The 22,737-nt window shown below is 39.3% G+C and overlaps 2 protein-coding genes across 4 annotated transcripts; both read right to left on the bottom strand.

The window, feature by feature from the left end:
• Nucleotides 1-55: 55 nt before the first annotated feature.
• Nucleotides 56-17,748, bottom strand: atf7a (activating transcription factor 7a). 2 transcript variants are annotated; one of them, XM_057319301.1, is made up of 12 exons: nt 17,647-17,748; nt 11,538-11,609; nt 8,212-8,308; nt 7,476-7,606; nt 7,140-7,304; nt 6,442-6,599; nt 6,106-6,199; nt 5,550-5,669; nt 4,313-4,462; nt 3,756-3,944; nt 3,518-3,623; nt 56-3,438 (listed from the first exon to the last, which is right to left on the bottom strand). In XM_057319301.1, the coding sequence occupies exons 1-12, from the start codon at nt 17,746-17,748 to the stop codon at nt 3,221-3,223; spliced, it is 1,602 nt and encodes a 533-aa protein (XP_057175284.1). In that variant the 3' UTR covers nt 56-3,220. The 2 variants fall into 2 exon arrangements, with proteins under 2 accessions (XP_057175284.1, XP_057175286.1); XM_057319303.1 differs by lacking the exons at nt 11,538-11,609; nt 17,647-17,748 and adding an exon at nt 8,431-11,524.
• A 436-nt stretch (nt 17,749-18,184) lies between these two features.
• Nucleotides 18,185-22,136, bottom strand: asb8 (ankyrin repeat and SOCS box containing 8). 2 transcript variants are annotated; one of them, XM_057319149.1, is made up of 4 exons: nt 21,942-22,136; nt 20,989-21,173; nt 20,797-20,901; nt 18,185-20,555 (listed from the first exon to the last, which is right to left on the bottom strand). In XM_057319149.1, exons 2-4 carry the CDS (start codon nt 21,115-21,117, stop codon nt 19,920-19,922), a joined length of 870 nt encoding a protein of 289 aa, XP_057175132.1. In that variant the 5' UTR covers nt 21,118-21,173; nt 21,942-22,136; the 3' UTR covers nt 18,185-19,919. The 2 variants fall into 2 exon arrangements, with proteins under 2 accessions (XP_057175132.1, XP_057175130.1); XM_057319147.1 differs by having other exon boundaries at nt 21,851-22,135.
• Between the last annotated feature and the right edge of the window lie 601 nt (nt 22,137-22,737).

The following is a 22,737-nucleotide window of genomic DNA, read 5'->3' as shown; positions in this document are numbered from 1 at the left end:
TGATATATGTTAAGTCGTTTGGTTACTTAAATAAGATCAAAAACATTTGTTTTACTTTTCTTTCTTTAATCAAACTTGCATCACTGCGTTCAGAGTATTCCACTTCAACATGCATGAAAAATAGTAAATATATATGATACACATATGTACATTAGAAGGACAATCCAAAATCTACCAGTCCAATGTGGAGTGAGGTTATTTCTGATAAAATACAAACACATATAACAACTTTCCACATGAATGTTTTTCTTTAGCCCACAAGGAATCTGTGCAATTTGACTTGCATGAAAGAATAAATGATGTTGTGGATCGATAAAGGGATGGTTCAACCAAACTTTTAAAGTCTTTTAACATTCACCATCATGCCATTCCAAACCTGTATGCTTTTCTTCTGCAAAACACAAGATATTTTGAAGAATGTTGGTTAACGAACAACATTGGCCCTCATTGACTTTCATTGTATGGACACAAAACCACTGAGACATTTCTTAAAATAACTTCTTTTCTGTTCTAGTCAGCAATACAGGTTTAGAACAACATGGGGGTGAATAAATTACCATTTTTATTTTGGGTATGCTAACCCTTTAAGACCATGAAAACAGATTTACTAGTACAACTTTTATATTATCAACTTGATGGGGGTTTATTCTTTTATTCTTAAAAATGGGGGTTTATTCTTATTCTTGGAAAATAAAAGTAATCCAATTATTTAGGTACAAATGTTAAACAACAACATAAAGAATGAAAAAGAAATGTCTACAAAAGAATTTCTACTTTTCTGTATTACAACACAAAAAGGTAAAGATTTATTACAAGAGGCTTTTCTATAGTACTGGCAGCATACAACAAAGAAAAAATCTAGACAAAGTGCCAGTGAAAGCTAAAAATTCTCTTTTGCGCTCATTTCAGAACATCAATCCTGTATATGGTTCTTCTGACAAACTACAGTGCCAGCACATAACATAAAACATGAAAGCCAGGGTTAACACTGAAACTAGGAGTCTTTTATAAATGATCAGTCAAGTGGTATCTATGGAGTCTTTGATATGTTTACAGACTAAATGGACAGACGTATGACGCTTGAAAGAGAACCAGAAAATCGCTGAGATCCTACAGAAAAATTTAAATCCAAAACATTTTAGTGCATTTGACAGGCCTTTATACATTTTGGACAGACATGTTAATGCAGTATTACACACTGCAAATAAAATAAATGAAACAAGACAATTCAAGTCAACATACATTGAGCGACGACAGTACATCTTAGTCCCTTGTTTATATGCTGCCTTACATTTAAAAGTGTCTGCTTGCGTGAAAAGACCATGTGTTCGGACAAACATCTTGGTACAGGTAAAGCCATTCAAACAACAGTGGATCCTCTTTGTTCCCTGTAGCCTTTCTCCAATCCAATTACACCTTATTACATCTAGGTGGCAGTATAGAAAATGCTTAGAATAATTAAGGGCAGTGTCTCTGCCGTTTTCAAAGGCATTATTATTAACGCCAGACCTGATGATACAAATATAAAACTATATATTTCCTCATAGACGCCTGAATGGCAGATAACAAGTTGAGTCAATAACACAGGCATTTAATACACAGTGAGATTCATCTAGAAAGAGCATTTGAGGCACTGATGGGATTCATAAGGCAGTCTTCATCTGAGCTAAACATTTTATGGATGTGTGGATAAATGATCAAAGAAATAAATAGTGTTACAGAGTTACTCAATATAAACTTTAAAGGAACAGTTCACTGAAAATGGAAAATTCTGTCTTTAATTTACTCACCCTCGAGTTGTTTCAAATCTGTATAAATGATCTTTGTTCTGATGAACATAAAGGTATTTGGAAGAATGCTTGTAACCAAACCGTTCTTGGCCACTATTGACAACCATAGTAGAAAAAAAATCTTAATAAATGTCTTTAAAAAAAGAATACATTTTGAAGAACGTAAGCAAAGAGTTCTGGGGCACTTTTGACTATCGTGTTAATTTTTCGTACTATGGTAGTCAACGGTGGCCAAGAACTGTTTGGTTAAAAGCATTCTTCCAAATATCTTTCTCTGTGTTCATCAGAACAAAGAAATGTATACATATTAGGGAGAACACGAGGGTGAGTAAATAAAGACAGAATTTTCATTTTTCGGTGAACTGTCCCTTTAACAGGTTATAGTGAAAAAGTGGCTGAATGGGGGTACATTTTTCTGTAAGAGTTTATCTCACTTTAGGCTAGGATTTATCTAAAAAAAGATGAAATGACAGAGCAATGAAGTCTAATACTACTTTAGGAACCTCAATAATTTGTTGTCAACTTGAGCCAAACTTAAAACATTTAAATGTCATCACAAGGAGAGGAAATGACGCAACGCTGTGGAGTTGACACTCACTATGCTGTTCTCTCCAGACTGGAAGCAAAGCTCCAGAAACAATTATAATTCTTGACCTTTATAGTCTGTTCTTTGCTGGTTCTGAGTCTGTCGTACAGTTACAAGAAAACAAAAATATGACTAAACAAACACCAGGATCTATAGTCCAATCTGAATGCAATGTGCCGATACAATACAGTTAACATATGGCAAAATGTTGCATGCTAGACTTGGTGTATCAGTCCTTCGTACTGCTATTTTCCATCATACATTACTGTACACCCACACGAGAAGCACACAATCATGCACACATTGATTATAAACGCATATAACAGGTTAAAAATGAGGTACGATTTCAACGAGAGTCAGATGAGGGGGGGTCATCTGAAGAACGATAAACCAAAAAAAACAAAGTATATTACAATAAGAACATATATTGCCTGACTGAATACATGTGAATTGATGCTCATGTACACAGTGCAGTGTGTTGCATCCTCTCACTTAATGATGACAAACCAGGTGAGGTCTTTATTGCGGTGTGTGTATGTGCATGAGGAAACCTTTAATGACAGGAAGTGCTTTGCAGTCTCACAGCCAGTAGAGGTCAGGGACAACGCAAGTGAATTAAAGCCGAGAAGGGAGTTTAAGGTTATAGAGGATGCAAAAGAGAGCGTGGTTTGGAGTCCGGCCCCCGTAGTCTATGGCAAAGTGAACAACAATCTGTCTCTCTCTTAGTCCCAGTTCATTCCCAGAATGCAGCTCCAGGCCAGAGATGACATGAGAGAGAACCAGGCTTTGAACTGCCCCTCTCCCGGGATGCAGAGAGTCCCAGGCAGACTGTTAGATGCCCTCATCATCTACTGGAAGGGTGGGACTGTGTGGCCATGATGACGTGTGACGGCCCGCCGCTCTCCCCCCGTTGGTTGCCCATCCCTGTCAACACGGACATGGCCACAGCCTCGGCTGCCGCGCGGGAACTCAAGCCGTTGGGGCTGGGAGCCAAAGAACTGTGCTGAATGACCGGCGCTGGGGAGCCCGTGGGCTCAGACGTTTCTTTAATATGCTCCTCTCCTGAAGGACATGAAGAAATGAAGGTTAGTGACAGCAAGGCAAGTTAATACAGCATAAGATCATTTACAGCTTCACTCACCCAAGTAGGCGGCTTTCTTCTGCAGGGTGGTGACAGGGCAGTCTTTATGGGCTAAAAGCAGCTGCTTGAGATGAGCAACTTCGTTTCTTAAATGAGACACCTCGTTCTTGATGCCAAAAAGTGAAAAAAGTTCAATTAAAAAGTGAAACGTAGCGGTATCAACACAGCTGTCAACTACTGTATAGCAGACGTAACACTTCTCATTCGCTTCTATGTGAGACCTTAAGATCACACTAACCGACAGTGAGACATTGAAGGAAGTCAGCTCCTCAGCTTTCTTCTCTAGAGAGTTGACCCACACTTTACGCTTCTGTCTGCAACGGGAAGCTGCCGCCCGGTTCCGCTCGAGGAAGCGCTGCCTCCTCTCATCGGGGTCGTCATCCGCCGTCCTCCGTCTGCGGCCACCGGTGGGCTGAGCGGGCGACACCTGAACATAGACATTTAGCGCTCAATGGCAAAGCAAAGTGAAAACGCTGCTTAAAGGGATAGTTCACCCAATAATGAAAATTCTGTCGTCATTTACTCACCCCTCCTGTCATTTCTAACTTGTATGACTTTCTTTCTTCTGCAGAGCACAAAAGACGATATTTTGAAGAATGTTGGTAACCAAACAATGGTGGTACCCATTCACTTCAATTGTATAGACACAAACCCAATGCAAGTCAATGGGTACCGCCGTTGTGCGGTTCCCATTCTTCAAACTCTTTTGTGTTCCGCAGAACAAAGAAATGACAAGAGTCCTTTGTGGCTTTATTACTCATTGTATGTAGTGTCTAGCATCTGTATACAACGTACCTGTGGCTGGGCTGGGGATGGGGCATCTGGATGCTGGACCAGCAGCTGGCTTTGCTCCATCCTCTGAGGCGCCATTGCACTGGAACCCATCGCTATGCCAACACAACCATGAGCTGAAGGCATCTGCTGAGATAATGCTGCCTTCAGCCTCTGTAAATAAAAACAAACTTATCAGTTCTGTTCTTAAACCTAGTAAGCCACCTCGATAGGTATCATTTATAGGCATCGTAAGCACTTGTTTCAAAAGACGCTGTCTGCTAAAATACCTTGTTTTTCAAAATTTAAAGGTCCAGTGCATGACATTTAGCGGCATCTAGTCGTGAGGTTGCGGCTCACTTCACCCCTCCCTTTTGAAGCACTACGGCAGCTCTCACAGAACTAAGATGTCATCACGTTTTCGCTTCTTTGCAGAAGGAAATAACTTATTTACAAAACGCGCTCTGTCGAGCAGTTTGTCCATTAAGGGCTACTGTAGAAACAACATGGTAAATTCCATGTAAGGGGACCAGCGGTGTATGTAGATAGAAATAGCTCATTCTAAGGTAATAAAAACATAACGCTTCATTATGTAAGGTCTATATACACCTCTGAACACACAGTTATGTATATTATATTGCATTTCTGTAACAAGATCCTCCAAAAAACGATCTAATCTCATGTAACTTTTAAAGTAAGGGCAATCCCATAATGCATTACAATGACCTCAATGGACATATCAAATTTACGATGGCGAAGCATGAAAAATAACTTGTGATTGATTATAAATATACATAAATAATACAAGAAAGTATTAACAACAGTAAGTCAGAATGCTGAAATAGAAAGCAGAAACCCATGTATGCCATAGTCAGCGATGCAGCTTGTTATTTATTGCAGTCGAGCAATTGTGTTGATGTAGCACAAGATGGTATGCTAGCACATTATAACCCAGCTGTTAAAACCACAACTCTCAAATCCAATCCAAAACGTTCATGTAGAAACTGAACTGTGTAAAAACACATCAAGCAGTGAAAGAAAGAACCACATGATTGAAATAAAATCAACACGTCAGCCTCTGCATTTGACGTCTTAAAAAATTTCTCATGACCTGACAGCCTGAAAAGAGAGCTGTTCTGTTTAAGCAACTGTGTATTTGTTGTGAAAACCATCACCCATGTGGGAGCAATGTAAAAAAGCCAAGAGTTCTTGTCTTTTCAAGCATTTTTTGAACGGTTGAGGAATGAAGATTTCCACTCACCATCTTGGCCTCGTTGTGAGGGTTATATCCAGATGGTGAAGACGATCCACTGCTGCTTCCCCCTAGTGGTGGGCCGGGGATTCCTGGAATGTTGGGCACCATACAAAGAGGCCTTGCCAGCTAAACCACACAGAGAAAATATAAAACATAGGACTGACTTGACCAGTTTATGAATGACTCCACAGATCTTTTATCAGGTCAAGTCATAAACTATTTAAGTACACATTCATGTTTACACGTGACCTCAGTGTCACCCTGAATGTAAACACCTTTAATGCCATTCTGGTGGGTTATTTAATGAGTGCAAGTATCTGTTTACATATTTAAGCCAAAATTGAAGTAAAACAAGTTGATTTTAAGATCTCATGTAAACACAGCATTCTGTGGATTTTGGGGGGTTCATAATAATGGCAATCTTTGAGAGTTTTGATATTGTCTACAAATGCACCTGCGGAGATTATGAATATGCTTGATCCATATGATGAAAAACACCTTTTCTGAAAAAAGCTATTAATGTAAAATGCAAAAGTCTAGAAACAGCATGTGTAAAACCTACAGATATTACAGAAGGCATCTGCATAGGTCCTGGAAGAACAGGAACAGTCTGACCATTAGGAAGCATCATCATTGGGTACAGCCCAGTGGGAGACCTAAAGGAGAAATTTCCAGAAATGCATCTGCAATTACCCCAAAAGCAATGCAAATGAAGCCAAACCTATTTTCATCCTGCTTACTGTCTCACCAAGCTTTCTAAGAATAACAAGCACGGCAACATAAATAAGATAACTGAGTAGTTTCCTAAACGTTCTACCCCCTACATAAAACAACATGGTGAATCATATGGGAATGAGTCACAGAGAAAAAAATATTCCATTTCAGACTGTTCTCTTACCCCAGCGTGCGGTTGGATGGTGGGGTATGTGTGATTACGGAGGTAGGGGAGGGCATGGTGGGATGCAGGCCGTCGTAGCCCAGGTGCAGGGGGAGGGAACCTGGACGCACAATGGCAGGGGTGGGAGCTGAGCTGAAGACAGGTTTCGGGGGTGAACCCTGTAAAGATGATGAGACTGCTAAGAACAAACTGAAAAGCAATACACTTGCTGCATCCACAGTTCAGTCCAAACGAGACGTCATGCAGTGATAATTGTTTGTTTAATGACTCAACACATCTTGTTCAGGCATTGCCAAACAAACAGTTGGGTGTAATGTATAATGACAGTCTCCTACCATTTAATGGCCACTTGAATGCCAAATCTGTGCCAACTTAGTTTCTAGCAGTGTTGGCTTCCTGCATGTTACTTACATTACTGTGATGTTACTTTGATCAATTAGAAAATAAAATATATACATTTTAAATATAAATAATAATAAAAGATTTTTTAAACTCTAATTTTTACTTTTTAAAGTATAATTGTAAAAAATGTTTATATACATTTTATTTCTTATAATTTATATCAACCCTCAAATGGTTATACCCTTTAAACATTAATAAATCAAATATTCAAATAAATTTGAATAAAAGCATATAACAACATACTGTATATACACATCATGCACAGGTCATATTTGTTTTTTGCACGTTCCTCCTACCTTTCCTCTTCCCATGGGCTCTCTGCTGCTATCTGACATGCTTGAGATTGAGTCAGGGCTGGTAGGCGGAGAGGAGTCCACCTCCACAGGGTCCTCCTCTTTCACTTTAACATCCGAGGGCGTCTGCAAGCTCATGTCCAGCGCTCCTGAATGAGGAGCAGGCAACTACATAGAAAGATTCCGAGTGGGAGAAACGAAGCAACATTATACATGAGAGCAGATGAAGAACTCCACAGTTCATAAATCTGAGTTCTGGCAGCAGGGTGCCTGAGATTCTCATGCCTGAAGCATGTCGGGCCGAATGTCCGAAACCCTCCACCCAGTCCCACAGCTCACCGGGTTCTTGGCCCTCTTGTCTTCGTCTTCGTGGGCCTTGGGGAACTCCTGCTCGAACGAGCTGGCCAGCTCATTGAACAGGCCAACCTCTTCACAGTTTTTCAGGAAACGGGTGGGAGTCGGCGTCTGGTCTGAGGTAGAGAGCAAGAAACAGAGAGATCTCATTGTTTCCTCATGTAAGACGGCCTCAAGGACAACTCAAACTAAGACGCACGTAATAAGCCGACCTGAAATCTGTTTGCAGTGCGAGTTTGTGGTTGTTCATTATGTTATAACATTTGTGTTTTTCCCAAGGGTTTAATGTGACAAAAACAGCACGTTTAAAATCCCCCCCCTGAAATTACGGGTTTACAAGCACTTTGTAGCTATAAAGTAATGATATCAAATTACTTTGTTAAATCTCTGTGTCTGTTTTGTCAGAGCCATTGAAATTGCATTCCAGGTTTCCATTACCATCACAAAAACAGGGACACAGAAAAAAAGTATTTTTAGCTGATTCAGAGTTTCTTATTTCATGTAAGCACATCATCCAAGCACCAAATAAAAAGTAAATTAAATGGTTTCGATTATGCTGTTCGGCACATTTTTTTATTTACTTGAAAAAAACTTTTTTAGGGTTATAAAATGATGTTCCAAATGATGTTCCATGGTAAGCAACATTGGTGGTATGACCCTTGGTTTATTCACGAAAAAAATCAATAAAATACACCACATCATATGGTCTGGGTAACACTACCTGCGATGATGACGGAGTCGGTCCTGGGGGGTCCGAATTTGAGCGTCATTTCATGTTTGTGTTTGTGAACAGCCAGGTGGTCCTCATTAGTAAACCTCTACAAAAGAGACAGACGAACAGATGGATTACCAGACAAATCTGACCAAAAGTAGAGAGCTATGCATTCCAAGACCTCAGGGCAGAAACATTTCCAAAGGAAAAAGAGGGAGTGGTATTCACAAGATTTGTCTTTGGGAATATGTAGGCCAGAAAGATGTTCATAATGAACTATCGGCTTTCATTGAACCTCTGCACTGCTCACGGTCTTCATTGCAGAATGTAGCTATACATCACCAGCCCTTTGCACATGACAAAAAAATACAGTAGAGACAGTTATCTGTTTCACAACGGACCCTTGTGCCCTTTTATAGCCTTAAAACGTACAAACAAACTTCCAGTGAACTTGCGTATCTATGCGGCTTAATGTAGAAATGCTGATGAAGCATTACACTATAAGTACTGAACTTCCGCATTTCCTGCATAATAAACACAAACGTATTGTAAAATGGGCTTTCATGATGCTACATTTGAATGTACTGTGCAAGGAAGAATAAAACTGATGTTCTGAAGGAGTTTTTGCAGTTTAGCACCAAAACCTGAGCCAAACTTCACAGATGCACTGCATTAGCATTTATAACAGGCACTTCTTTTAACAGGCATTCTGCTTTTATATTTACCTTTTAAATTCAACCGCTTTAGTAAAACCATGCACCTCACATAAATCACTGATATTTAGGAATGTAGTGTTAAAGACATTTTTGGAATAACACACATCAAATGTCCCCACTTATTATTTTTTCCCTAAATGTCCGATTTGACATACATTGTCAATTACTGTAATTTGATAACACATACACCACATAAAAATGTATAAAACCTTGCAAATGAGGAAATGAACTATTATCTGAACCAGATGCATGATTTTAAAGCTTTAGTTTTTCCTCTTTCGCAGTGGATTTCATGACTCAAACTGTGGTTTTTTTTCCTCATTGGGCTGGACTCTTCCCAGTCTACTTCAGCCTATTTCTGGCTCCGTGTCACAGTTACAGTTCGGCCATGACAGCGCAAAGTGGAAACACAGTCAAGTGTCGGAGGCTTATTTTTAGACGTGCCACCATCACCAATACAACAACTGCATGGTTTAAAGACTCATCTCTTTAGACTTCAATAAGTTATGATGGCAATGGAAACAGTGCTTAATTGCAATAATAACTTGCATAGTAGACAGACTGCTTTGGCGCACATAGTAGACGTTAATACTTCGATTTTATTTTATTTACCATTTTGGCCTTTCTGTAGCTCAAGCAGGGTCATGGGGGTGCAATACCCGATAACACTCCTGCACCTTAAATTGCTTTTCATAAAATCATCTCCAATATAAAAATGTATTGTTACCACACCAATATAAAATATTATTTCTTAAAGCTGCAATCCTTCAGTCAAGTCCTATTTGTTAGGTTTAAAAACATTGGAAAAATATAGTTTCTTTGTGTTAGAAATGAGCTACAATACAGAGGAAATTGCTCCACGATATCAGATTCAAAGACCTTACAATCGAAGTATACAGAAAGGTATTCATTTACCCTGCTTTAACAAGCACCAGCATCAATAATCTCAGATCTCGCTTTCCTCCGGCGTGTTATTTTTCAGTAATGGCTCGACAAAACAGTGCAGTCACGTGAAAATTCAGTGCACTGGGATGAGGCAAAACAATCTCAAACCCCTGTGGACCTGAACGTGATGCAAACAGCACCTGCTTGACAACAAAAGAACAATACCTTTACTACGGTAAAGCCTCACTCCCCTCATCCAGCATTAACTAAGCCTGACAGATGTGCACAACCTGATCTCCATCTCAACTAAACTTTTTTAACCCTTATGTGGAGTCAATGGATGTAGCTTACAGTGCTTTTAAAACTTTTTGTTTGTCACATGGCTGCTGGATATGCCTTGGGTACCTCTTTCAATATAGAAATGCTATACTTTATAATTGTCCAAGCAAAAATTGTCTTCAACCAGCTGAAAGATTTAAAATATCAATCAGGATCAGTACAGCATAAATATGAGATTTGAGTTGTCAATTGAGGCATCAAAAATGCGTGTGTTAAAAGTGCGTAAAAGTGTGTTTAAATCCTTAACCTTAATTATGAACAATAAAATAACAGATACGTACTTTTGCAAACCCAACTAAAGTAAATCGCATTTACGTAGGCAACAAGGAATTATTTCGCCCAGAGTCTGGCACAGGTCTGGACAAAAAGAAGTAAACAGTCTCCGTCCCTGTGGTTTTCAAGAAAGAAACATCTACAAACAGCTAACTAGCATAAATTATTTATCAAGCTCATGTTGTTCTCAATTCTCAAGTCTATCCCGCCAAAGGCATGTTAAACACTCGCTCTTGTGTTCGCATTGGGAGGTGCGAGATGTGACCGTTAAATTGGTACATCTCGGCCCATGCTGTTTTCTACGTAACCGTGGAAGAAAACATTCAGATAAAAACCGCAAAGTAACATCACTGTCTCACTGAGCAGGATGGGTCTCAATCACTTCCTCTTTCACTTTTCAGTGCCCTCAAAGCAACACATGCCACACTATGTCAATTCTTGCACTGCGAAAAATCATTTTCTTGTTTTTCTGAAACATTTGCAATCATGTTTAAAATGTATTTGAGAAACATCAGATAACGGTGCACTAGAAAATATTTGAATGAGTATATCATGAATTAAGGTTAACTTTCTTCCCATATTAAACAACTATTTTTCTTGTTTCAAGCAACAACAAAAAAACTGAATTCAAAATATTTTTTGTTTAAGGAATGGAAACTATTGAACCAAATACAATACAGATAAGGAAAGGGATTTTTTTGTAGCCTACTCTTGACCTACTTCACTTGCACGTCTGACGTAACTGTTAATAACATCGATCATAGCATCTGCATGGACTTTGACTCAAACAGGACAAGTTTAGGCAATAACTGAATCGCGATTACTCATTGGCCGCGTCTGTGAGTCAGAGTGTGGAGGAGACGTTAGCGCAGTTTCACAACTGCACCATCATCTACATCAGTGTAGCTTTAGCCTGCGGTGACAAAAACAACACGTTTACAGAGTGGTGCACAAGTGGCCTGCAGGCAGCTAGTGCGCCTCACTTCACACAACCCGACAGACGCGTTGTCACTGTACGGGCAAGAGGAACAAGCCCGCCGTCTTCAATAACCAGAGGAGAATGCCCTCTGAACTGAAGCACACCCATACCTGAAACCCAAGACAAACAGAAAGTAAACTTACCTGCCCACAGCCAGAAGCGTTGCACACAAAAGGTTTTTCGTCCCCCATCTTTGCAAAGACTTTGCAATGTAACTGTGAAAGAGAAGACGAGAACATTTTTAACGTTTTAAGCAAGACAAGACACAGAGAGAGACGACTCTGGTTGTATCCCCGCTCAGCGCAGGAAGCGATGGGTGTTTAAAAATAACGTGAAAAAACACCCATGTTAGCACAGCAACTACAAGTTTCCCTGGTGATACTTCCTTCACACTGGGGGCCGGTTCGGGGCACCAATGACATGCAGTTTACAGACGAGCGGCCATTCAGGATTTGCTCAAAGCAAAGCAATCCCTCTTTCCGGCCCCTCCTCTATTTTTCATTGTAGTCCTCTTGACACCATCTCCAAAGCTCTTCTCCAACATCTCCTGTGCTACTCTACACCTCTGTCTGACTCCGTTCCTCCAGTCATTCTTTGAACTCCTCCACCCAATTCTCAAGCTCAAATATCAGCAACCTACACTACCAGACGCTCATCACTTTTCACAGGAACTCAAGCCCTCCACACCAACATCAAAAGGTTTGGTACTACTGTGATGGTATTTTGCTAGATGCCAGGAACGGTGGGATAAGATTGATTGAGTTCGTCATGATGGTACGCAACAGAGCACGTCAAGAACGTAATGAGAGTAAGAGAAGAATGCAAAGAGTAATAATAGTAGTTCTGGACAGACGTTTTGGGAATGAGACACACTGATCCGGAGGAATGGCATGTGTGAGCATCGGCTTGTTATAGACACTCCCTCTTTTCCGATTAGCTGGAGCACTGAAGTTATTCCAGACGAACTGCCAGGATCATCCACACAAACAAACACATGCACAACATTACTCAGATACAGATAAAACAAAAGGTTACTAGGACGGCTTATGTTGTTCAAAATAAAACATGGAAACCCAATGTGTTTGAAAACACTGTTTTCGCTAAATCAACATGAGGAAGATATTTAATCAATTTATTTGCATGCACCAATTATCAAAATGATAATAAAGTTATGAAGTAATAAAGTATAGTCATAAGTTTTATCAAGTAACATTTACCCAAATCAATTTTAACTGGGCTGTCAATTTGATGTATTCTACAGTGATAATGCAATTCAACGTAATACATTAAAAATAAAATTGTGATTTATGAAAAAGAAATCATGTGTTTAAAAATGGACACAAGTAATCACGCCCTCTGACCTTAAGTAAATTCAAGAACAGGGGATTTTTTCTACCAGCAGGGTAATTTTAGCCTAAAGTAGCACTAGCACCTTTATGCTTTTCAGCTTTTGTTAGTCCACAGGCAGCGGACGACAACCAGCACATACACAGAATGACTAAGATTAAGCTATTATTCACACGACATCTTTAAAATACTGGCGCTCACACACACAATGCAATAGCCAAAGACATCCCTCTACATTTACACATGAAGAAATGTTTAAAAAAATCCTGCAAGACAGAACACATGAACTCATCCTGGGCAAGCAGCTTCTTACTCTACCTCAGAAAGATTAAAATGTGATTGCGAATAATTTTATATAATTGAAAATAAGCCCATAGCAGTCCCTTTTGCAAGAACATTTGAGACAAAGAACACTAGTGCAATAGCAAAGATTTTCAGAAACGTAATATCTTTTATACATGTATAATATTTAAAGGTGGTCTTTAACTAGTTTGGCTGTGCAGATTGAAGTGATAGCTCACCTAAAAATGAACATTCTTTCATCATTTACTCACCCACATGTCATTCCAATCCAATTCCAAATTGACTTTCTTTCTTATGCAGAAGCCAAAAGAGGATATTTTAGAAAGCCGATAACCGAAAAAACATTGACCCCCATTGACTTCCATTGTATGGACACTGAGACATTTCTCAAAATATCTTCTTTTGTAAACTTTGAGTCATATACAGGTTATGAATGACATGGGTGAATAAATGATGACAAAATCATTTTTGGGTGAACTAACCCCATAAAATTTTTCATCTGTGTGCCCACCACAGTTCAATCTACATAAACTTCACTAGTCGGGAATTTTGGAAAAAGTAACACATTCATTAAATTCAAATGAAGAGGAGTTGAGAGCATTACATTTTTATCTCTCCCCACCAGCTCGCGATGACTTGTGATGAGTAACACAATTACCACTCTACTACACATTAAAACAAACCACACTTCTTTCTTTATTTTTACTGCAGGGATTTATACGAATGATGCTTAGCTTTGTCAACCAAAAAACTTGAAAAAAAGGGTTTAAAATGACAACCTGACAGGCTAAGACTTTTCAATTCTATACAACATACAGAAAGCTTTACTGTAAACACGGGCAGCCACTCTCAAGATGGCGATGTAGTCTCAGTATTAAACGCTAATGTCTGTAGCTCCGAATGTCAATTGTGTTTATGTGTCCCGTGACGCGCGGTTATGAGCTGAAATTAGCAGCCCCTGCCAAGGTTTCTGCCCAGTTTTCCATGAAGAAAATAACTGCATCTTGTTTGCCACTGAAAGTCCCTTCCCTCAAGGCTGAGATCAAAGTGACGTACAAGCTAAGCAGTTTGATTCCTTGCAGACCTCACACGCTCAACATGCAGGCCAACAGCTTGGTGCCAAAGCTCTCAGATTGGCTGCAATGTACACAGTCAGTTTGGTTAGAGAAATGCAAAGAGACCTTAAACAAATGAGTAGCAGCACCGGCTCATTACACCCTCGGTGAAGTCGTCACATCTCAGAAAGACTCAAGACTAGGTATGTGTACTCACAGAATTTCCTAGCACACTAGAAATAAACAATAAAACAGCAGAGATTGGCCCAACGGCCTCCATGTGTGCTAGATAACACTGACCATCCAAAATTAAAATAGAGCCAGGATGGATTATTCAGGATGGATTAGTCTGGTATAATAAAAAAATGCTTCCTGTTATTTTTTTATAGTTTGAAAAAATTAAATCAGAGAAGCATCTAAAAGTCTGGAGTAAATTTACCTCTGCTTTGGTTGACCTGTTAAAAACAGGCGTCTCACACCTTTTGCCCAATTCATTTCCATGACTTTTCCATTTCTATTTGTATCTAATCATTTATCAGATGCTTTTATCTAAAGCGACATACAAATGTTGGGAAAGTAATTCTGTACAAAAGCAAAAAATATAAACCGTAAAATACCAAATAACACCATATTATACCAGAGTAATCCATGAGTACTGAATATTAAGAATTTAAATTTGACTTAATTCACAATTTTTTTCACGTATGTACGATGCCTGTGCAATACATGCATTCTGCATCTCAGCCCGATTCCTCCGGATCAATTGGGTCGTATTGGTCAGAAAAAGCGACATCCTGCTGTTAACTTGGATTTCTCCTACTCAGCAGGTGGACGGTGCGGCGAAGGCCAGCTATAATCAGCCTCAGACGTACACTGTTTGATGCTGTATGCTAGGAAACTGACTAAACAAACTGTATTAATAGCTCCAGCTGGAGCCAAGAATGAGGAATCTAGAGCATAAGCTTCCAGAGCGTAAGGAAGACCCCTCATATACAGACAGAGTGGCAGAAAGGGGGGCAGGGAAGAATGGAACGAATGGCTCTGGAGGGTGTTCAGTAACCCGCAGGTAAATGCCAAAAGTTCTGTGTCCCGAACATGTTGGGGGCAAGCGATCTGGGTGCAGGGCGTGTACTATGGCCGATTCGGATTTATGTAACCTTCGTGAAACTGAGCTTCGGAAAATGGAACAAATGAAACTCTATATCTATGTCTGCATGACTGCAGTGTGCCCGGCGCTAAATCCATGGTGAGGAAATACACAATGCAGCCCAATGCAATCCCCTGGGCTTGTATTCCGCTATAAACAATGTGGTCCTGAAGTCCGCTCTGTGAAAGAGACTTCTCTCTTATATCATTTTGTTCTGCCGCTATAACAATGATAGACACAAGCCAAGGAAGAAAAACTGACACAAAATCTCCACACCTGCATACAGTAAAAAAACGGATCCGGTTGTATTATAATAGACAATGCCTTGTGTATATACAGTACATTATACGCGTTGTAACATAGTCTGAAAGAGCTACTAATCAAGTTCAGATGGACACTGAACTCAACCTTGGCGAATTCTGTTGCTTTTCCAAACATTAGAACATGTAAATGATGACATGTAAATACATAAATGTAAACAAATATTTACCAATTCCAAAAAAGCAATATGTCATTATTTAATTCATCAAACCATACCACTCTGTATACATTAGTCCCCAGGTCTTTGAGAGCACCTTCAGTACAGGGCAGGCACACCTTTTTTAAGCAGACCAAATATTACATAATTTCCGAAAAGGACAGGTGTGCAGAACGGTCTGTTATTTGCTTTGCTGCTGTACTCTATTGCTGCATCTGGTCAACCATCCTCACATGCCGTCAATAACACTATCCTATACAACCGTTGCCAGGACAAACTACGTAATCCTTTATTCACAGTTCTGACTTTTAATCATTTGAGCACAGTTTAACAAATGATGTAGCATGCCGTTTTCAACACATGAAAGACCTCAAACTGGTACGCTACGTTTCTTCCTGTAAAAGTGAATTGAACACATTAAGAAACACTGCGGTTGTAGAGCTGTAAGCTCCAGCAGATGCCTCATAGCAGAGGTGAAAGCAATAAGCAACGCTGCAAGCTCTCATTAGTCAAGTCACTGTAAAGCAATTACTGTAACAGCTGCGAAATGCTCACTAGTGCACATGCAAATGTCTTCTGGAAGGATGATGTATTATATGGGGATATCCAAAAATTTCGAAGAGTAACATTGTTGGAATTCAACAAATGCCATGTCAAGATGACCTATATCTACAATTACAGGACCTCAAATCTACAGATGGTATTTACACGAACCGAAATGAGACATTCACATGCTCAGATGAAATGAAAGTTGATTGTTTTAAGATGTTTTAGGGAGTGTCTTTTTACAACAGATACATTATGTGCAATGGTGTGAAACACTCTTTTTGTTATATTATTTTCATGGGATAACAGGACATATTGTTCAACAGGTGCCTGTGTTATTTGTTAACAAACTAATACGTGGGTGTTTTTTGTGTTGAGATATAATCTGACAATTGTGTTGGCAAAACATTTAACGGAAACATCTGCCCTATCAAACTCAAATCAAAACTCAGTAGTATACTTTAATTCAGTCAAAAAAAACGAAGAGTTTAACTGTATAATACCAATTTATCTTTCAGTTCCTGAACACGAATGTATGTCTACAAGTTACGTAACAAAAAAGTACAACTTTTGTAGGAACTCAATAAGCAGAATTCCTAGGTTTTGGTTACAATATAAGTTACTTCCCCGACACTTTACTGTGCCATTTCAACCTTGTGTGTTTAACTGCCGCAATACACAAAAAAATCTTCACATTCAATAGTTTCCTCGCAGAAAATAAACAGGGCTAACTATTTAGCAAACCGATGCTAACTTGATGTCTTGTGAACATGCCAAATAAAAACCAGCCTTTTCCCGCATGTGCCCGCCCTGGCTTTACGTTGATTGGTCGTATCCACGTCAGTCAAAAATATATAACGACTGTTTCGCTACAATACGCGTCAATCATAATTATTAGTCGCGTATCATTGGTGGACGGAAATCCCACTCAAAAAATGGAATTCACGGACTTCCAACTTACAGGCCGCTCATACTCCCCGTTAGAAAAAAAAGTATGCACAGAGTACTTTGTAACAAATAAACTACGTCTGTGATGTCTGAAATACTAATTTACGTCACAAAAAAGTATTTATTGATAACAAGTCGTATGGTATAGAAATTACAGAGGGCTAGCGTTTCATGACGGCGTCATAAGATTTTAGCCCTCGCTTGTCAAGAGCCTAACTAAACGAGCAACACTGTCTTCCCTCTAAGCGCAGACTTCGCTGGTAACGTTAGCCCATTGCCCGTCTGACAGCATACCAGTCGCCTCATAAAAGTTACTCTCGACCACACAAACCTTTTTATCGGATATAAATAACAACTGGACATTGTTTTATACACAGGCAACCATCGATTCCAGATTTTTGACAGAAGAAGAATGTTTACAAACTTACCACAGCGCCCCTCTTTCCCACTCTCTCTCTCGCTCGCTCACTCTCCTCTCTTGGAATCCGACACGCCCCTCCCCGTGAAACATCGCGAGATGTTGACGTCATACGAATCCCTGAACGCTCACCTGGGATGTGTGTACTGATTCTCAAGGTATGAAACTCGAGCTGAACAGACGACACGTAAATGTAGCCGAAAGCAGTGAAAATTGCTCCGAACGTTCTCAAAAAGTGGCATTAAGTAAAACTTCTTATTTTTAGCTATTTTTATTTTCATTACAAAATGTATGCGTTGTTCAATTTCGATTAATTTCTCATCTCACTTAAAAATATTTCCTCTTTTTAATATGCCTGATAAAAAGTCCTCAAAAAAATATTTGTTTTCCTCCTAGGCATTTACCAAAAGGGATTCAGTTCTAAGCTATCGACCGTAAAGCACTGATTTTGCTGTATCATCTAGACCTATACATCTGTACATATATGTTATGTGTATAATCTGTGTAAGGTTTGCACAACTAAGGCAATAATATTCAGAAGGTTCCTTTGAAATTCAGTCTTTATTCAGTCCCACTGTAGCTTCCTTCCTGACTGATTTACATTCACTTAAAGAGGACATCCTGTGCTTGGACAGGAGTTTAAATAAAGCATAGGGGAAAACACAAACTGTACTTGCTAAAGAAATGAACTGAACATATATCTTTACAATGAAAATATGATAATTTACCATTAGTCATTTTCTATTCAGAAAACAAATTCAAACACAGCCCTGGACAGTGATTATAAAATCTAAATAACACAGTAAATGTAATGTTCATTTTTGAAGCTCAGAGGAAAAATCCGTAAATTATAGCTTTTAATGACCTCATGAGATTTGTTGGGTTTATGTACATATATATTTATTATTTCTTCTTTACTTTCTAAAAAAGCAGTGTTCTCCTTTTGTGACCAAATTGGTTACAAAAATTCCTACATGGACAATATCCTAATTCTGCATCTTTTAGTTTTTATCGTGTAATATTCCTGCTCCCTCCACTGGCCAATTGTTGAAATTACACTAACATAGCATATGAGGTTTCGTGTAATGACAAATGGTAAATTTGGTCCATTAATGGACACTTTAATAACAATAATGGTTCGTTTGGTTTGGGGAAATAATTGCAGCAAATACACTTCAACAATGCATGGAGGTTTTTACTTAGTCTGCATGCATAAAACTAGTTTAGATGTGAGCACTACATAGTTTCTTAAGCAATAGAAACAGAAATAGAAACAGGCCTGCAAAGAAAATCTGGTGTGTTTCACAAGTATTGATCTTAATTTTAAGACATCCCATCTGCAAGAGTTAATAAAGATCATGCTAACATGACAAACTCCAGGTTAAAGACTTAGACGAGCTAAAACAATATCTCGATGCTGACACAAAAGATAGCTGTAAAAGGTTGCTATTTTTATTCCATTTATTCCCACTATTGTCTCTCAAACTTAGAAGCACAGCAACCATAAGCACCGAAATAAAAGATGCATAATACACTCCAACAAACTAAATAATTTAGTAAAAAGTAGTATTCATGTGAACCCTTTATGATTAAATAGATTATGAAAGTGACTAGTAAACAGCAATAGACATTGGTAGTAATAGACATTTAAAGTTGTTTTGTGCACCCACCACGTTACGTGTTTCCCAGTCTTTCAAGATGGATTTATTTTCGTTGGTTGGGAAACTTCATAAAATGATTTAATATAATGATATAACATAGGTTTTTTATTTGACTTAAAAACGTAACAAAGAATAACTATCTTTTCAAAATAAAATCCTACTGCACACATACATTTTTTTAATTAAAAATCAAATGTAATATAGGATTATAACTTAAGTGCAACGTTAAAGTATTAAGTGTTCATATGATTTACTGGTCAATAATAGTTCCAAAATATTTTCGTTTTTGCAATTTGAGGATTTCACATAGTTTTACCTAGTGATACAATTTTTATGAGTTCAATAGATGTGTTAATGACATTTTGGTGGTACTACTGTACTGTAACTTTCCTACTAAATCTGGATTTTCTGCTTCAAAGCATAAAATTATATCACAACCCTGAATTTGTTCAATGACATTACAGCAAAAACACAGGCAACTTCCTCACATATTCACTCAATGTATATAGACATACACACTTCAGATTGCAGTCTGATTACAACAGATTACAATCACATGTTCACATACACAAAAACATCTACCTCCCATGTCAGTCTTCTCACTCCCCCACCTACCCTGCCCTCAGTCCCTGAGGAGCACATATTCTTTCACTGATTCTGGTAAGGGGAGCAGTTTCACCGCACTGGGGAGGTATTGCACTCCCAGGCTATTACGCACAGCGCACCGTGCCAGGGCCCGTAACGAAGGCGGCTGAGCCACCAGGCTAGTGAGTCGAGCCAGTAACTGAGGATCTTTACTGAGCTCACGTGGTAAGGAGCCATCGGCCCTGCGGATCTCGAACCTCCCGGCCGCACGGCAAAGCAGCTCCAGGCACTCTTCCTCTTGCTCTGTTCCCAGGCCACGAGCCAGCAACGCCACCAGTCGTGATATCGGCGTCTGGCCTTTTAAGTTGACGACATGGACTTGAGCTCCATACTCCAGCAACACACGCACGCTCTCCAGGTTGCCCTTCATGGCCGCCCAACTGAGGGGCGTGTCGTTATTGTAATCACGGACGTTGGGGCTGGCGCCACTCTCCAAAAGTGCCCGTACACACTCTGGGTTATCTTTGAAGGCAGCCCAGTGCAGTGGGGTATCCTTGTTGCCATCTAGTGCATTAGGCTGGGCCCCGTATTCTAATAAGAGCTCCACACAACCCTCATCCTTCTCTGCTGCATAATGGAGCGCGGTGCGGTTGTAACCATCCAAGGCATTTACCTGTGTGGGAAAGCAATATGTTGCCGAAGTTACTGCCACGCAATTAAAAAATGATGTGAAGTGTTTAACATGGACTCCCATTGAGGCCTTAGCATTATTATATTTGTTTTACTTGAAATCACAACTTATTGTATGGTTTTTGACTATGACCAATAGGCAACAATCTAAAAATGACCCAGAATACCATAGGAACAACCCAGATTACCCCAGTGTCAAAATTTTGGCGTCTTGCATGTTGTACCTCTGCACCTTTCTCCAGCAAAAGCTCCACACAGTCAGCGTCGGCCACCATGCAGGCACAATGGAGGGGCTTCAATGTGCCATGCATCCTGTTCACATCCGCCCCCTTTGGAATGAGAAATATGCTTAAAACACCAACTTTTTACAATGTAAGAGATGAAACAACTGTCAAAGCTGTGGCAGCACTACTCACCCTACGTATAAGGTCTTCCACATTATCATGTGGAAAAGAACGAATAGCTGCTATTGTTCGAATGAGCCTTTCCGACAGCGAGTATTTGCTCTGAATACTCTGCATGATGTACCACATAGTAGAGCTCATGTGGAACTAAAGGACATTTCACCCGGAACGGGTGATGCCACACCGAGATGAGATGGCTGTGAAATCAGACACAAAATTAAAAACACACACACAATCTATTAATAGGCTGAAAAAAGCAAATGCAACACTTTTCTATTATGACTCATTTATTGTGCTTAATACCATTGATGTAATTATTGCTGGTTTATTCAAATGGGTGTGTGCTTACTCTATCTGCCACGTTTTTGTTCCCGTGGCTTTAATCACTGTTTTGTTAAGACAAGGCATTTAACATACTCCTCAGTTCATATCAAAGAATACAGTGATATGGGTTAGCTGTGAAAGCCAACGTACCAACATAATGCTTATAAAGGTTATTTTACATGCAACATCTGACTGATACGCTCAAATGTGCATTGTTAACGCGCATAGAACATGCACGCGTCATGTTAACGCACATAAATAACGCAAATACACCATAAGCAGTAAGCACTGTTTGCTGTCATTGCTTCTTGCTGTCAACAAAAGGTCGCATAATGACAGATCACTTTCAGCTTTAACAAGCATATGAAATACGAAATACGGCGGGTTTTTAAGTAGCAACTTGTTACTAGTTGCAAATTTATGGTTGTCAAAAAAGACAGGGTTGTATTTTTGTTTATCGCTTGCTGTTCTCCTTTGTTACCGGAGTAACGTTAAATTAGCCGCTTGAAGCTAGTTTCAACACACAGAACGTGAAATTACATTTTCTTACCTTTGGATTTTTTTTTAAATCAATGGCACGGGAATAAAACAAAAGCAAATATGTGATCATAAACGAATTGGTTTTAAAACAGTAACGTTACCTCCACAAATCGAAAAGCTACTGCTTGTAGCTAACGCGCGAGTGCCTGCTCAACACAAACACGGTGACGTCATGAGAGGAAGTGATCTATGACAAACGAGGACATGTTTGCGGGTTAAAATCATCTTTATCGGTCTGTTTTCATCGACGAAACATATTTGTCGTGTGGCTCGGCTTGAAATACTGCTTTATTAGTATCCGCTTCTGTATGTGTGAAAGACCATTCTTCACATACCATACCGTCAATGCCAAATATAGACATGATGAGCCCCGTACTGAGGGTCCCTGAGTGAATGTCACTGTCCTGACATTTTGTCCTGTTATTGTAAAATGTTATAAAAACAAGTCATATTCTGTGACGTGACCTGAGATCACACTAACTTAATGTAAAATTGTAATTTTAACTTTCACAGAGAAAGATATTTGTAAGAATGCTTATAACCAGACAGATCCCCCCCATTGACTACCATAGTAGGAATACAATGGTTGTCAAAAGTGCCCCAGAACTGTTTGCTGTCATACATTCATCAAAATGTCTTTTGTTCAACAGAACAAAAAACGATAAAGTAAAACGTCCTACTATGGGAGTCCATGGGGGGCAAGATCTGTTTGGTTACAAGCATTCTTCCAAATATCTTTCACTGTGTTCGTTAGAACAAAGAAATTTATACAGATTTGGAACAACTCGAAGGCGAGTAAATGATGACAGGATTTTCATTTTTGGGTAAAGTATCCCTTTAAATGGGCATTGGTTACCAAGTTTATCTGAGCTCATATTTACCCAACACTGTATGCAC

This window comes from Triplophysa rosa, linkage group LG21 (assembly GCF_024868665.1).
Source record: "Triplophysa rosa linkage group LG21, Trosa_1v2, whole genome shotgun sequence".
NCBI classification, from domain to species: domain Eukaryota; kingdom Metazoa; phylum Chordata; class Actinopteri; order Cypriniformes; family Nemacheilidae; genus Triplophysa; species Triplophysa rosa.
This window is presented reverse-complemented; position numbering and strand designations above follow the sequence as displayed.

Coding starts and splice junctions, on each gene's coding strand:
- atf7a (XM_057319301.1), bottom strand. CDS start 17,748: ATGACGTCAACATCTCGCGATGTTTCACGGGGAGGGGCGTGTCGGATT. Junction 11,610..17,646: donor TGGGAAAGAGGGGCGCTGTG/GTAAGTTTGTAA, acceptor TCTCTTTCACAG/TTACATTGCAAAGTCTTTGC. Junction 6,200..6,441: donor CCATCCAACCGCACGCTGGG/GTAAGAGAACAG, acceptor TTTCTCCTTTAG/GTCTCCCACTGGGCTGTACC.
- asb8 (XM_057319149.1), bottom strand. CDS start 21,117: ATGAGCTCTACTATGTGGTACATCATGCAGAGTATTCAGAGCAAATAC. Junction 20,902..20,988: donor TGGAAGACCTTATACGTAGG/GTGAGTAGTGCT, acceptor CTCATTCCAAAG/GGGGCGGATGTGAACAGGAT. Junction 20,556..20,796: donor TGCTGGAGAAAGGTGCAGAG/GTACAACATGCA, acceptor TTTCCCACACAG/GTAAATGCCTTGGATGGTTA.